The 12,343-nt window shown below is 47.0% G+C and overlaps 1 protein-coding gene across 2 annotated transcripts in view; it reads right to left on the bottom strand.

Moving 5' to 3' along the window:
• ROR1 (receptor tyrosine kinase like orphan receptor 1) overlaps nucleotides 1-12,343 on the bottom strand; it is a 147,620-nt gene that overhangs the window by 9,059 nt on the left and 126,218 nt on the right. For both annotated transcript variants that reach the window (XM_069023613.1, XM_069023614.1), the window contains exons 5-7: nucleotides 2,833-2,960; nucleotides 1,482-1,799; nucleotides 410-655 (exon numbers count right to left, since the gene is read on the bottom strand). In XM_069023613.1, coding sequence (XP_068879714.1) covers nucleotides 410-655; nucleotides 1,482-1,799; nucleotides 2,833-2,960 — 692 coding nt within the window. The remainder of the gene's footprint in view (nucleotides 1-409; nucleotides 656-1,481; nucleotides 1,800-2,832; nucleotides 2,961-12,343) is intronic.

The raw sequence follows: 12,343 nt of genomic DNA, 5'->3' as shown, positions 1-12,343 counted from the left end.
CTGTGTGGATGTGGCACTTGGGGACGAGGGTCAGTGGTGGCCTTGGCAGTGCTGGGGGTGGTTGGACTTGATGACCTCAGAGGGCTTTTCCAACCTAAACATTTCTATGTTTCTACGATTTAATTTGGCCTAAGGAGTTGTATTGATTGGAACAACAACCTGGAAAGTCAGGAACACTTCAGCTGGCAGTGCACAGCCATTCCCCAGGAAATTATTTTCATGCCACCACTTTGTCACTGCAGGGGCAGCAAGTGCTCAAAGGTCTCCTCGGAGCAGGGCCAGCCAGCCTTTCCTGCACCTCTGTTATTAGGGATTTACAGAAGACACTTTGTGCACTCTTCTCCCACGATGTGACCAAACCCTTCCCCTTTTTGCCCCCAGCTCAAACCCAACCCGGGTCAGGCATTACCGCAGGCCGGGACATCACAGAGCTCTGACTTGAAGTTCTCATCCAAGGTGAAGCACCACGGGGCATCCTTCTGGTTTCCAGGGTTCCTGCAGTAGGAGTGGCCCCCGTTGAGCTCGGGGTACCTGGCAGCAGTGAAGGTGTGGGTGTGGGGGTACTGCGAGTTCCAGGGCTGGCACTGCCGCCCCGAGCGCGTCACGCTCACCGTGCCCCGGTAATCCACGCCCGTGCTGTTGTAGCACTTGTGATCTGCAAAGACAACCAAAAGCCAAAGCCACGGTCAGTGGTGGATGCAGCATCCACGGGGATGAGCTGTTGGCATCTCCCAGCAAACTCCTGCTGGCCCAGTTGGGGAGCGTGGGCTCCCAGTTTGCTGCGGCTGCAAGGCTGGGCCTGCTTTGCATTCACATTCCTGGGAGGATTTAAAGCTTATGCTCCTGGAATGAAAAGAGCTTCTGCCAAGCGTTTTTAATATAGGATACACAAAGGAAGTCAAAACTCCAGTGGGAACCTGAACTGCAGCCCTTATTTTCATAGGAAGGTGGAGAACTTGTGGGAGCCATGTTTTATATTTGACTGTTCAGATATGGAAGTGTTTGGAACAGGCTGCAGCCCAGCCTGATCAAAGAGTGGGCTTAGCCAGAGCCTAAAATTAGGCTGGCTTATGCAGGACAGCCATAGATCCAGCCCTACAAATGTTCCTCCTGACAAGCATCCCCACCCTGCAGCCGTGGTGCTGCCAGAGCATGTGAGGCTGAGGTGGGAGGAGGATGAAGGAGGCAGGGAGGATGAAGCCACCCATGTTCCTCAGCATCCATAGTTTTCTACCCCGTATTAATTAGAAAAGACCCGGAAAAATCCTTCAGAATTCCTGAAAAAATCCTTCAGAATTCCTGAAAAAATCCTTCAGAATTCCCACCCCTGCTGGACAAGCTGGGGGAAATGCTGCAGCTGGGAAATTCACCTGCGAGCTGTCAAAGCCCAGCACTGGCTCCAGCTGGGATGCACGAGCCCTTCCAGCCAATCCTGGCACAGCAGTACCTTTTCCATGGAGAAACAGACATTTTTCACTTACTTTTATTTATGGGATCAGCCATTGGAATCCCAATCCGGATACAGTTGACAGCCTCAGGGCTGTCGGGCTGGGGCAGATCTTCGCAGTTGGGCAGCTTCAACCTCATCAGGATCATGGGATTAGACCTGGCAAAAATGTACTCGGTCTGGCACAGGACGTTTTCCAGGATCTCACACTCATCCCGGCACAGATCCCGAGGCTTGGGAGCCGAGGAGGTCTCGTCACAGTAGGGGAAGGCGTAGTGGCACAGGGAGGGGATGGCAAACTGGGAGCACTTGTCCGACAAATGGCTGGAGGTGCCGATCATGGTGAAGGCAGCTGGAAAACACACACAAGGATTTGATTTGGGAATGTTATTCCTGTGCTGTTGCCTTCCCAGTGTAACCCTCACTTCCCACTGCAGCTGTTCAGGTGATGAACAGGAATGCACAGCACTAATTACACTGGAAGTCATTAACGATGCTGATTCCACTGAGAAGGAAAACACATCAGGTTTTCAACATGGGATTAATGCTAAGGTCATTACCCAACCCCTAAACTTAATTATTCCTTTAATTATTCCTTTTTTTTCTCCCAAATAACTTAGAATAATTTACAAATTCATGTAGTATTTGGAAGCCCAACAGGTAAACCCCAAATTCCTGCAGGGTGACAGCACCGGTTCCCTCGTGGAAGGTGACAACTTTCATACAATCCCAAATAACTTTTCTAACAAAATGCTGGAAGATTATGAACTGGTAGCTGCACATTGCCTTTGCTGGGGCAATGAAGAAGCCTTTTTTTGCAATGCTGACAGTGTTTGGGGACAAAGGGAGAAGAGAAATTTGGGATATTCTGACAGCAAGGAAAAAATCTGAATATAGAGATGATTACCAGGGAGAGGATCAGGCCAAGTTAATTTATATAAAAACTAGAGAATATCATGATATCTATGATGTCTGTGAATTCATCAACCCCATCAGCACATCCCTCAAAAATAATGGTAACTGGTTCTTCCCTAAATCCAAAGGAAAACCTCTACCTGCTGGATTATTTATGCAGCCTTTCCCAGCACCTAAATTATTGCAGGCACCTAAAATCAACTGAAGCAGGCCCCCCTTTGCTTTCAAAACTTGCTGGGATAACAGCAGCACTGAGTCTCCCAGGGGCTGTAAACACATAGCCCCTTCTCCTTGAAAAATCAGGTTTTTAGGTGTTCTGGGGGCAGCTGGAGCAGCAGAGACACCTGGATGAGCTCGTGGCAAGAGGGAATAAAGACCAAAGAAAAATAACATTGCTGTTTATAAAACTCCAGCAGCTTTTTGGGAGCAGACAGCTCAGTGGGGGAAGCAGCCAAGGTATTTTTACCCACCTGTAATCTGATTTTCTATCTCCCCCTGCATGTGCAAGGACTCCATGTAGATGGTTCTGTTCCCAATGAAGCGGGCGCAGGCGATGCCCCTATAAGGCTGGCAAAACCCATCCTCCTCATACTCATCCCTGAAATCAGCCAGAAACATAAAGTTGTGACTGTAAAATATTGAAAACAAACAGGATTATTTCCTTCTATTCAACAAGATCTTGAATGTTTGTTTGTTTAAATACACCCCCTTCATCTGCCTGGTAAAAAGTGGCATTTCAGCTTAGCCAAAATACACATGAATGTTGTATGAAATGAGTGCTCTCAAGGCTCTGCTCAGACCTACACCCAGCCTTGATTAGAAGAGAAATATAAACGGCCTGGAAAAACGGGATTTATGTTTATTTAAAGCAGCTAACACATAGTTTTCTATTTTTGAACCAAGCTCCTCCTTAATATTGATAAACACAGCAGGAAGAGTCATGCAAGCAGAATTTAAAGTGTATATAGAAAATCCAACCTCTGCCAGCACTGATACCCTGGAAAGAGGAAATGTTTGCTCAATCTTCCGTGTGTGGTAACATTTAGTGCTAAGACAGACCCAAAGCTGAGACAGGAGTTCAACAGACACATTTCTTTCATTAGGTGCTTTCTTTTAGGCAATATAGGAGATATTTAATACAGAAATCCAGATGGGAAATTATTTGCCAATGTTCTTCAAACAAAGCAAGGAAAGGAAATTACTGAAGCTCTGAAGACCAGGGCAGTCCCTGGGTATTTTGAATAATCAGCACTGAACAGGGAGTTTTTGGGGGGTTTGGAGGAGGGGTTTTAGTACATGATCCCTGAAATCCCAACTGCATGAATCAGCCCTTTAAACTCCTATATTTTGCACTGAGATTTTCGGGATGGATTTTCTGGACAGACACCTCGGCTCTGCTGAGGTCCCAGGAAAAGGAGGTGCTTAATGAAAATTTGCTGATATTTTCTTTGTTATTCATGCCCAGCCCGGACAGCTCCTCTATGGCTCTCAAATTCGGATAAATGATACTGGAATATCCCTAGGGATGATGACAGCCGGGTAGGGAACAGGTTACTTCCTTTGTGTGCGGAATTCTCCCTCCCCCAGATGCCTAAAGCCCAACAGTGGAATCACACTACGCCTTAATAAGGGAAAAATCAGAGCTTTTTTTAATCAACTCTGCCATTAAGTTTAACAAAAGCCACTTTCATCCCCTCCTGAAGACCTCGGCTGTGAGAGCTTGGAAATGCAAATTCCATGGGGGCTCTTTGAAGTCGCCCGTTCATTGTGCGCTGCCTTAGAGAGCCAGGGCCGCTCCCAGTGCCCTGTCACCGCGGCCAGCGCCAGCTAATGGGATTAGTGGGAAGAAGCGCTGGGATCGCCTTCCAGGACACCCCAGACACCTCCGGGCACTGCCGGGCTACCAGAGCAGCGTCCCGGGATTCACGCAGCGTTCACGGGGAGAAGCCAATCCCCAGGGATTAAGCGCATAATTTATGAGAGTGAAGACAGAGGGGTGGGAAAGAGGGGTGGGAGAGATGGAAACCTCCTCCATGGACATCCCACCATGGGGAAATCAGTGGGAAAGGGTCCAGGTTTCACTGGATGATGGTCCCAAGATGTTCCCAAGCACACTGGAAGCTGGGTTGCAAAAGCACGGCCTTGAACTGCCAATTAAACCCTTCATTAACAACAGCCCGAGGGAAGGTTGAGGTGCCTCAAGTGTTCAGCCGACAAAGAAACCCTGAGATGCAAGCAGGGACACTCAACCACATCCTTGGGTTCCTGCATGGAACCAGCTCTGGTGAAAATGTTTTTATTCTGTTGGTTCTTGAACAGAAAAGCTGAAACCTGAGCTGAAAAACCCCAACAGCGACTGCAGGCTCTGGGGTTCAGTTCATCTCCTCATCACTAAACGCCCAGATAGGATATCATTAATTAATCATTTATAATTTTTGCATAATTATAGCATCATAAAATCCTTTAAGGTTGGAAAAGCCCGCTAAGATCGAGTCCAACCATTCCCCAGCATTGCCAAGGCCACCACTGCCCTCTGTCCCCAAGAGCCACATCCACAGGGATTTTAAATCCCTTCAGGGATGGGGACTCAGCACTGTGCCAATGTCTGAGTACCTTTTCTGTAAAGCAGATTTCCCAATATCCACCCTGAGCCTCCCCTGGCCCAGCCTGAGGCCGTTCCCTCTCCTCCTGTCCCTGTTCCCTGGGAGCAGAGCCCGACCCCCCCGGCTGCCCCCTCCTGTCAGGGACTTGTGCAGAGCCACAAGGTCCCCCCTGAGCCTCCTTTGCTCCAGGCTAAATTTATTATGGAATTTCACTCTAGAAAGGCTCCCCTTTGAAGGGAAGGACGCGGAGTAAGGACTGGGAGTGAGCAGGGACACCAGCTCACCTGGCTGGGAATGCCCTGAGGAGCAGGATTGTGCAGATAATCTCAGGAGGGGAAGATGAGAGTAAAGAGGAAGGGCCAGGATGCCACCAGCTCTGCCCTGGGGCTGCATCCAGCGGAATTCACACAGGGAAAACGGGGGATTAGTAGCTCATAAGGAGCAGGAACTACTTAGGATTGTTTTGGAAATCAGCTCCGTAATGGGGCAGATGGGTGAAACAAATGAAAGGAAGAGGAGCACCAGGGTATGACAGGAGGACCCTGAGACTCCGTGGTCCCCTGGACTCTGCTCCCAGAGCTGCTCCCGGGCTCACAGGGACAAAAGAAGGGCCGGGAGGTTCCTCTCTTCACCAGCAGCTCCCTGAGCCACTGCTCCCCACAACAGAGCGGTTTTGGGGTGCAGCCACAGCTTTCCGAGACCCCTTCCCACTGAACAGATGCCTGCCGAGGTGATCACCCTCTGCTTTCCAGACATTCCAGCCAAACCCATCCAGATCCAGAGCCCTGGCCTGACACGGGACCCACGAAAGCATGAAGGGCTCCTGCATCTTAAACACATTCCCCACCCCCTGCTGCCTCCTGGCAGCGCTTTGGCTTTGAGCTCAGCTATTATCAGGTTTGGCTTCAAACACAGCGATCAGGTTTTGGTTTTAAACACACCTATCGGTTTTTGGCTTTAAACGCAGCTATTATCAGTTTTTGGCTTTAAACAGTTCCAGTTTCTTGGGATCAAGGCTGAGCCCGCATTCCTTTCCCCCAGTGCATGTTTGGCATCCCTCACCTGCTCTGTGTAAGGAATCACCGCATCCCTTCTCGGATGTGTTATCTGCTTCCTGATCCTGATCCCGCGAAAGGAAGGGTCCCTCTGGCTCCGGCAGGATGTAAATTAGGCCTGATCCAGCAATGAATGTGTTAACATTTACAGACCAGCTTAAATCCTAATGATTAAATCCTAACGAACTGGAAGTCGGTCCAAGCCTGGAGGCGTTTCTGATTGTGGATGGGCTTAATCCCTTGTGCAAATTCTGGCTCAAGTGGGGAGGGCAGCAGCCAGCAGGTGGAAAACAGGGATGGCAGCCTGCAGGAACAATTCCAGCCTCACCACAGCACAGGATTTGGGGTCTGGGAGCTGCCCCACAACTCAGTGCTGCTCCTTGCACTGCCTGCACCCCACAAAGCCCCGGGGAGTGTTGGGTGAAGCTGCACAAGACAAAGGGCTGGATTTGAGTGACCAACAGATGATACAGCACTGTAGGGCTTTAAGACGATTTCTTTTCAGATTTGGTTTCCACTCTGTTTTCTGTTTCACTCTGTCAATATTTCCAGCCTGGATGTTTATCTTGGAGATTGCCCATCGCCTTTGGATCTCGCTGCAGTTCCCCCCATGACAATACCTCTGGCTTGATGTAATAACAGCACCAAGGATTAAATTTACACCATCTTCAGGTGTCTTTGAGCATCTGACTGCTCAAAGTTCACACAAAACCGAGGAAGAAAGAGCTTTGAAGGGTGTCCACAGCCCAAAGCTCTTTAAAATTCCATTCTCTGATTCCATCTCTTTATCTCAGCTGCTCCTGGCAGTGAATCCAGAGGCTGATCCACTTCCCAGTGCAGCACCTTTCTGGAACTGGGCAGAATTTCTGCCTCTGCAGCTTTTTGGGCATCCCCACACAAAGCTGGCAGAGCAGAGAAACATTAACCATCAGCTTGCAGTATTTATTTTACTGGTTCCCACTAAGCCTGGAGGGGCTCCGTGGTACCACCTCCTCTGCAACTGGTTCCTAAACACAAACCATTTCTGCAGGGTTCTCTGTCAAACTTCCCAACATCCTGAATTTTCTTTGCCAGTCTTTTTCTAAATGACAAGAAATGGCCCCAATTTAAACAGCATTTCCAGCAAATGCCAACAACGAGCCCAGGAACTCAGTTCAGCAAAGCTTTGTAACCAGGCTCTAACGTGAGTTCATTTAGAAGTATTTCCTATATTGACAGAAAAACTGAACCCGTGAGATCATGCTGGATTTATTTTTACAATCCAATATATTAAAAATGCATATTCCAGACATGGTGTCATTGTGTGGTCATTTCTACCACGCCCCATGGATCTTTCTTTCTTTCTCTTTTTCTTTCTTTTCTTTTGTTCTCCTTCCTTCCTTCCTTCCTTCCTTCCTTCCTTCCTTCCTTCCTTCCTTCCTTCCTTCCTTCCTTCCTTCCTTCCTTCCTTCCTTCCTTCCTTCCTTCCTTCCTTCCTTCCTTCCTTCCTTCCTTCCTTCCTTCCTTCCTTCCTTCCTTCCTTCCTTCCTTCCTTCCTCTTTCTCTCTCTCTTTCTCTCTTTTCCCCTTTTTGCTTTCAGAAGGATTTGAATGAATACCTTGCAAGAAGGAATCAAAAATACAGGACTAATTTGGATATCCTAAGCAGAAATGGCCAAAGGAGAGAAGAGAAAAAGGCAAGACAAAGTCCCAAATGCTTTGAGTGTCCCAAAAGCCAGCGTGGATTAAGGTGTAAATGCAGAGGAGGTTGATTTATGGGAATTAACCAAACTGAAGAGCAAAAGCAAATAAATGCTGGATTATCTCCCAGATGTACCAAGTGGAGATGGAAAAGTTTTGGCTCTGGGTGAGGACTGTGCAGACATTTTTTTCACTGACAAAGTGAAAGGCATTTTGTCTTGCTTTAAAAAAAACAACCTCCTTGCATAGCACTGAACCAGTCAGAGCTGTTTATCTAAATAATTTCTATCCAACAGCAGAGTCCTGATGGGAAAAAAAATGGATTGATGGGAAAAGGCAGTGCCTAAAGCCCAACAGTGGAATCACACTACGCCTTAATAAGGGAAAAATCAGAGCTTTTTTTAATCAACTCTGCCATTAAGTTTAACAAAAGCCACTTTCATCCCCTCCTGAAGACCTTGGCTGTGAAAGCACAACCAAGTGCTTTCTGCTCCTCTCTTGCAGGGAAAATCAGCAGTGCAGGACAGGAGTGGGATACCCTGGGTCTGGGGACACTCCTGTCCCTCTCCAGAGCTGCATCCAAAGGCTCCCGCTCAACGCCGGAGTCTCACCCCTCCAAATTTCCAGCCTAAACCCAGGGTTCTGGAGGGTGCTGCTTTAGGGGAGTTGAGTCCATAATGATGCTGAGAGAAGAAACACACTCAGGGAAGCTTTGCCATTAATTACTAGGTGCATCAATTAATTATTTTCATGGCTATGCACACACCCAGTGCCCCCTCTCTGGGTAAATTATTTGTACATCGTTCAATAAATTCTGTTTTGTTCCCACCTCGTGTTCCAGCTTCGCACGGGATGAAATGAAAGGGTTTGGACTTGGCAGGGCTCCCTTAAAACAAACAGATGAATAAAATTCTCTCATACTTTCCAAAGAGCAAAACCCTTGTGCCTTGCTTAGAAAATGGGAACACGCTGGCTCTGGTTCATGATAATATTTCAGCAACGTGAGGGCTGCATTTCACTTTGCAAAAAGAAGAGAACTGCCCAGACTTCCACATCACTGTGTAATTTAGGGAAAAGTTCTGGGGAATAAAAGCTACTGCTGTTTGACACCCCTTTAAAGGCATGGGGCAGCCAGGGTTGAAATGGCTCCCTGGGAAAGCAGAGGCAGAAAAGGAAAAAATTCATTATGCTGTGCTTTGACAGAATGACATTTATAGAGTCCCACAGCACCTCTGGTTAATAATAATAATAATAATAATAATAATAATAATAATAATAATAATAATAATAGTAATGATGATAGATAGTGGAAGGTGTCCCTGCTTATGGCAGGGGTTGGAATAAGATGATCTTTAATGTCCTCCCCAACCCAAACCATTCTAGGACTCTGTGATTAAAAAATACCAATAATTAAATAAGATCTGCCTAAGGAATTGCTTTTCTTAGTTCTTACCTCACTATTCAGACTGATGGCTGCTTTCAGTGATGCCTCCAATCCAGATATGGATAAATAATCCAAAATTCCTGTGGGTTTGGGATGCTGGTTTGAAGGAATTAGCAATGGGATGGCATCAGGGAGCCTAGACCAGCACTGGGGCCACATTAGGGCCACGAAATGGAGCCAAATATTGATCAAAAATCAATAAATCAGCCCCGAGATTCCGATCCAGAGACGGTTTTCTCCTCCCAAACACCTGAAGTGTCCCTTTGCTAACACAACTCCTGCAAAGCCCAAGGGCATTCCCTGCAGGCTGGGGTGGCTCAGCAGCTGCAGCTGGTTAGGGAACAACCTTGGAAGCAGGGTTGGGATCTTTCCTGGCAGATTTCTGACATCGTTATTCAGGATGAACTGCAAATCATGTGCTTGAAGTTATGGGAATGGCAGGAAACTCCTGGCACTCGTGTTTTGTTTGACAGAGCTATTTTAAGGTTACGTTTGGAAGGTCGGCTCGGCCAAGTTTCGAAATGCAGAGGGGGAAAAAACGTGAAATGTTTTTGAAGAGCAGTCAAGAGGGATAAGATTACACGTGCTCAACGCTGCCTCCTCTCTCAGAGCTTTGTGCTGCCCAGAAAATCCCCTCCCTCCTGCTGGATTGCCTCCCGGAGCCGCAGGGGTCTCACCCACCCTTATCCACCTCTCATCGGGAATCAAGCTCCAGATAAGGAGGTTTGGATGGAAGGCTCATCAGCTCCACCCCATAAATCTGCAGCTGCTCTGCCCTGAGTGATCCCAGACCCCCTGGCTGTTGGTCTGAGGGGCCTTGGGAGGGGACGGATGGGGCTGGAGCACATCCCATCCACATCCGTGTCCTACACACCGGGCACTGGGCACCAAGACCAGCAAAGGGAAGAGACTTCCTTTAAGAGCTTGGCCACATCCCTCAGTATTTTTTGTCCAAATCCCTCCTAGCTGGGAGGGAATATTCAGAATCTAGGGCTGAATTTTGCACATTTTGGTTAGATTTGAGAAGGATGCCCAGCCCCAAATTCTGAAAATCCTGCTTTGAGGAAAGAACTGTGTAAAAATGGCAGTTTTCTACTCAGAAATGGGACAAATCCCTCCTGAAACACACATTTTATGAGTGCCCTCCGAGTTTATTCCAGCCTGGTGCATGTATCTCCATCAGCCCTATTCCCAGCTCTGTACAATTCCCATCCACCCCCAGATCCCATGGAGCTCCTGCCTCAAACATCTCATGGCTTTCACAGGCACAAAAAGTGTTCAGGGACCTGTTGTACTGGGAAGCTGAAATTCCCTGGAGACTCTTCTCCATAGGGAAAAGCTCTCCACATTTGCTTGGTGCTGCATGAAGTGTTTTTCCAATGTTTTTCCACGTAGGAACGGGAGCACAACACATCCTTCTGCCTCTCTGTGTCTGCCAGGAGATGCACAGATAAATCCCATCACCAAGGACATGCTGGAGATTGGAGTCAGTCTCTAGTCAGGGAAAAACCCCCCCAAAATATGGAATTTTTCATTTTTTAGTCACAGGAAGGTACAGAGGTTGCTCAGGTTTCTTTGAGGAATTAAATAAATTGTGGATGGCACTGTGCATCTTCTTCACGGATTTCCTCCCCCTCATAACATACAGGAAAGTGAACTTCTGGGACATATTTTTAAAAATAAATTCATTTATATATATGAAAGAAATACAGCCAAGGTTGAGCCACCTTTCCAATGGCTCAATCTGCACAGTAAGAGCTTTATTCCCAAATATTTTCCTGTCCTCCCTGCTCCCTGCAGCACTGGATTGAGAAACAGCACCACGAGGGTGCTTTGTACCCCAGTGGGAAGAGGATGGGAACAACAACAAGGTTTTAAGGAACAGTTTTCTGTTTGCCTCATATTAAATCTCTTTAACGTCAGGGGTCCTTTTTTTTTTTTTTTTTTTCTAAGGGAAAAGGAACATTTTAAAATTTGCAGTGATTCCTGTGTCTCCCAAGTGCTTATTCCTGGCTGAGACTGGGAATGCTCAAGCAAAAGAAAGTTTTGGAATTGCTTGCTCCTTGTGACACACTCTTACCTTGGCAAGAGGATTGTCACCTCCTCTGGAATACTGAGGGAACACCACACGTTTATACATGAGAACATCAAAAATGGAATCATTCAGTGTGAAGCAAATGGTGGTTTTTTTATGGCATTAATAAATCACATGGGAAATTATCTTTATTTTCAAGCTATTTTTCCATCCTAAGCTTTATTTTTTTTCTTTCTCTCCTATGAAAGAACATCCAACCTTCCCATTCTCCACCAATTACCAGGTTTATTCCCTGATAAAACTATTGCAGATTTTCTTTGCCTGGGAGGCAGTTTTTCCAGAAAGCAACATCCCACTCCTTCCTGGGTGTCAGGCCACTGCAAATACAGCTTTGAACTCTCCCAACCTGATAGAAAAACCTGGAATACTGAATCCCACAAAATGAGTTTCAGGCTTTCTGCAGCTCATTTTATCTCTCCCTAACTCCTTCCTGCTTTCCCTTATTTTCTGGAGTCACAGCTTTATTTCTGCTCCTCCCTCCCCTCTCCTTCCTCCTAACATTTAATTTGTCTTATGTGCCTCAAATAGTTCTTTCTTCTGGTGACCTAATATTTTAACCTTAAGCATGATGAGAAACAGACTTCACAAAGCTGACACGTGAATTAAAAGTGAAACACATGCCTCAGCACAAGTTAATTAAAAATAATACCTATAATGTTAGCTTGTTTCAGCTATTATTCGACCACAAATTTGCACCCATCAATAAAGGGAGTCCACAATTGCTGCAAAAATAACACTAAGCTCGAACTTACCAAAATTGGCTGGTTTAATTCTCTTTTTATTTCACAGATAAAAAGATCTCCCTGACAGGAGGGGGCAGCCGGGGGGGTGGGGCTCTGCTCCCAGAGAACAGGATGAGAGGAAACGGCCTCAAGTTGTGCCAGCAGAGGTTTAGGTTGGATATTGGGAAGTTTTTTCATGGAAAGGGCGATCAGGCACTGGAATTGGGGCAGTGGTGGAGTCCCCATCCCTGGGGGGATTTAAAATCCCTGTGGATGCAGCTCTCGGGGCCAGTGGTGGCCTTGGCAGTGCTGGGGATGGCTGGACTCGATCTCAGAGAGCTTTTCCAACCTAAATAATCCAATGGCTCTGTGAAATTCCAGAG

Source organism: Aphelocoma coerulescens, chromosome 8 (assembly GCF_041296385.1).
Source record: "Aphelocoma coerulescens isolate FSJ_1873_10779 chromosome 8, UR_Acoe_1.0, whole genome shotgun sequence".
In the NCBI taxonomy this organism is placed as follows: Eukaryota; Metazoa; Chordata; class Aves; order Passeriformes; family Corvidae; genus Aphelocoma; species Aphelocoma coerulescens.
This window is presented reverse-complemented; position numbering and strand designations above follow the sequence as displayed.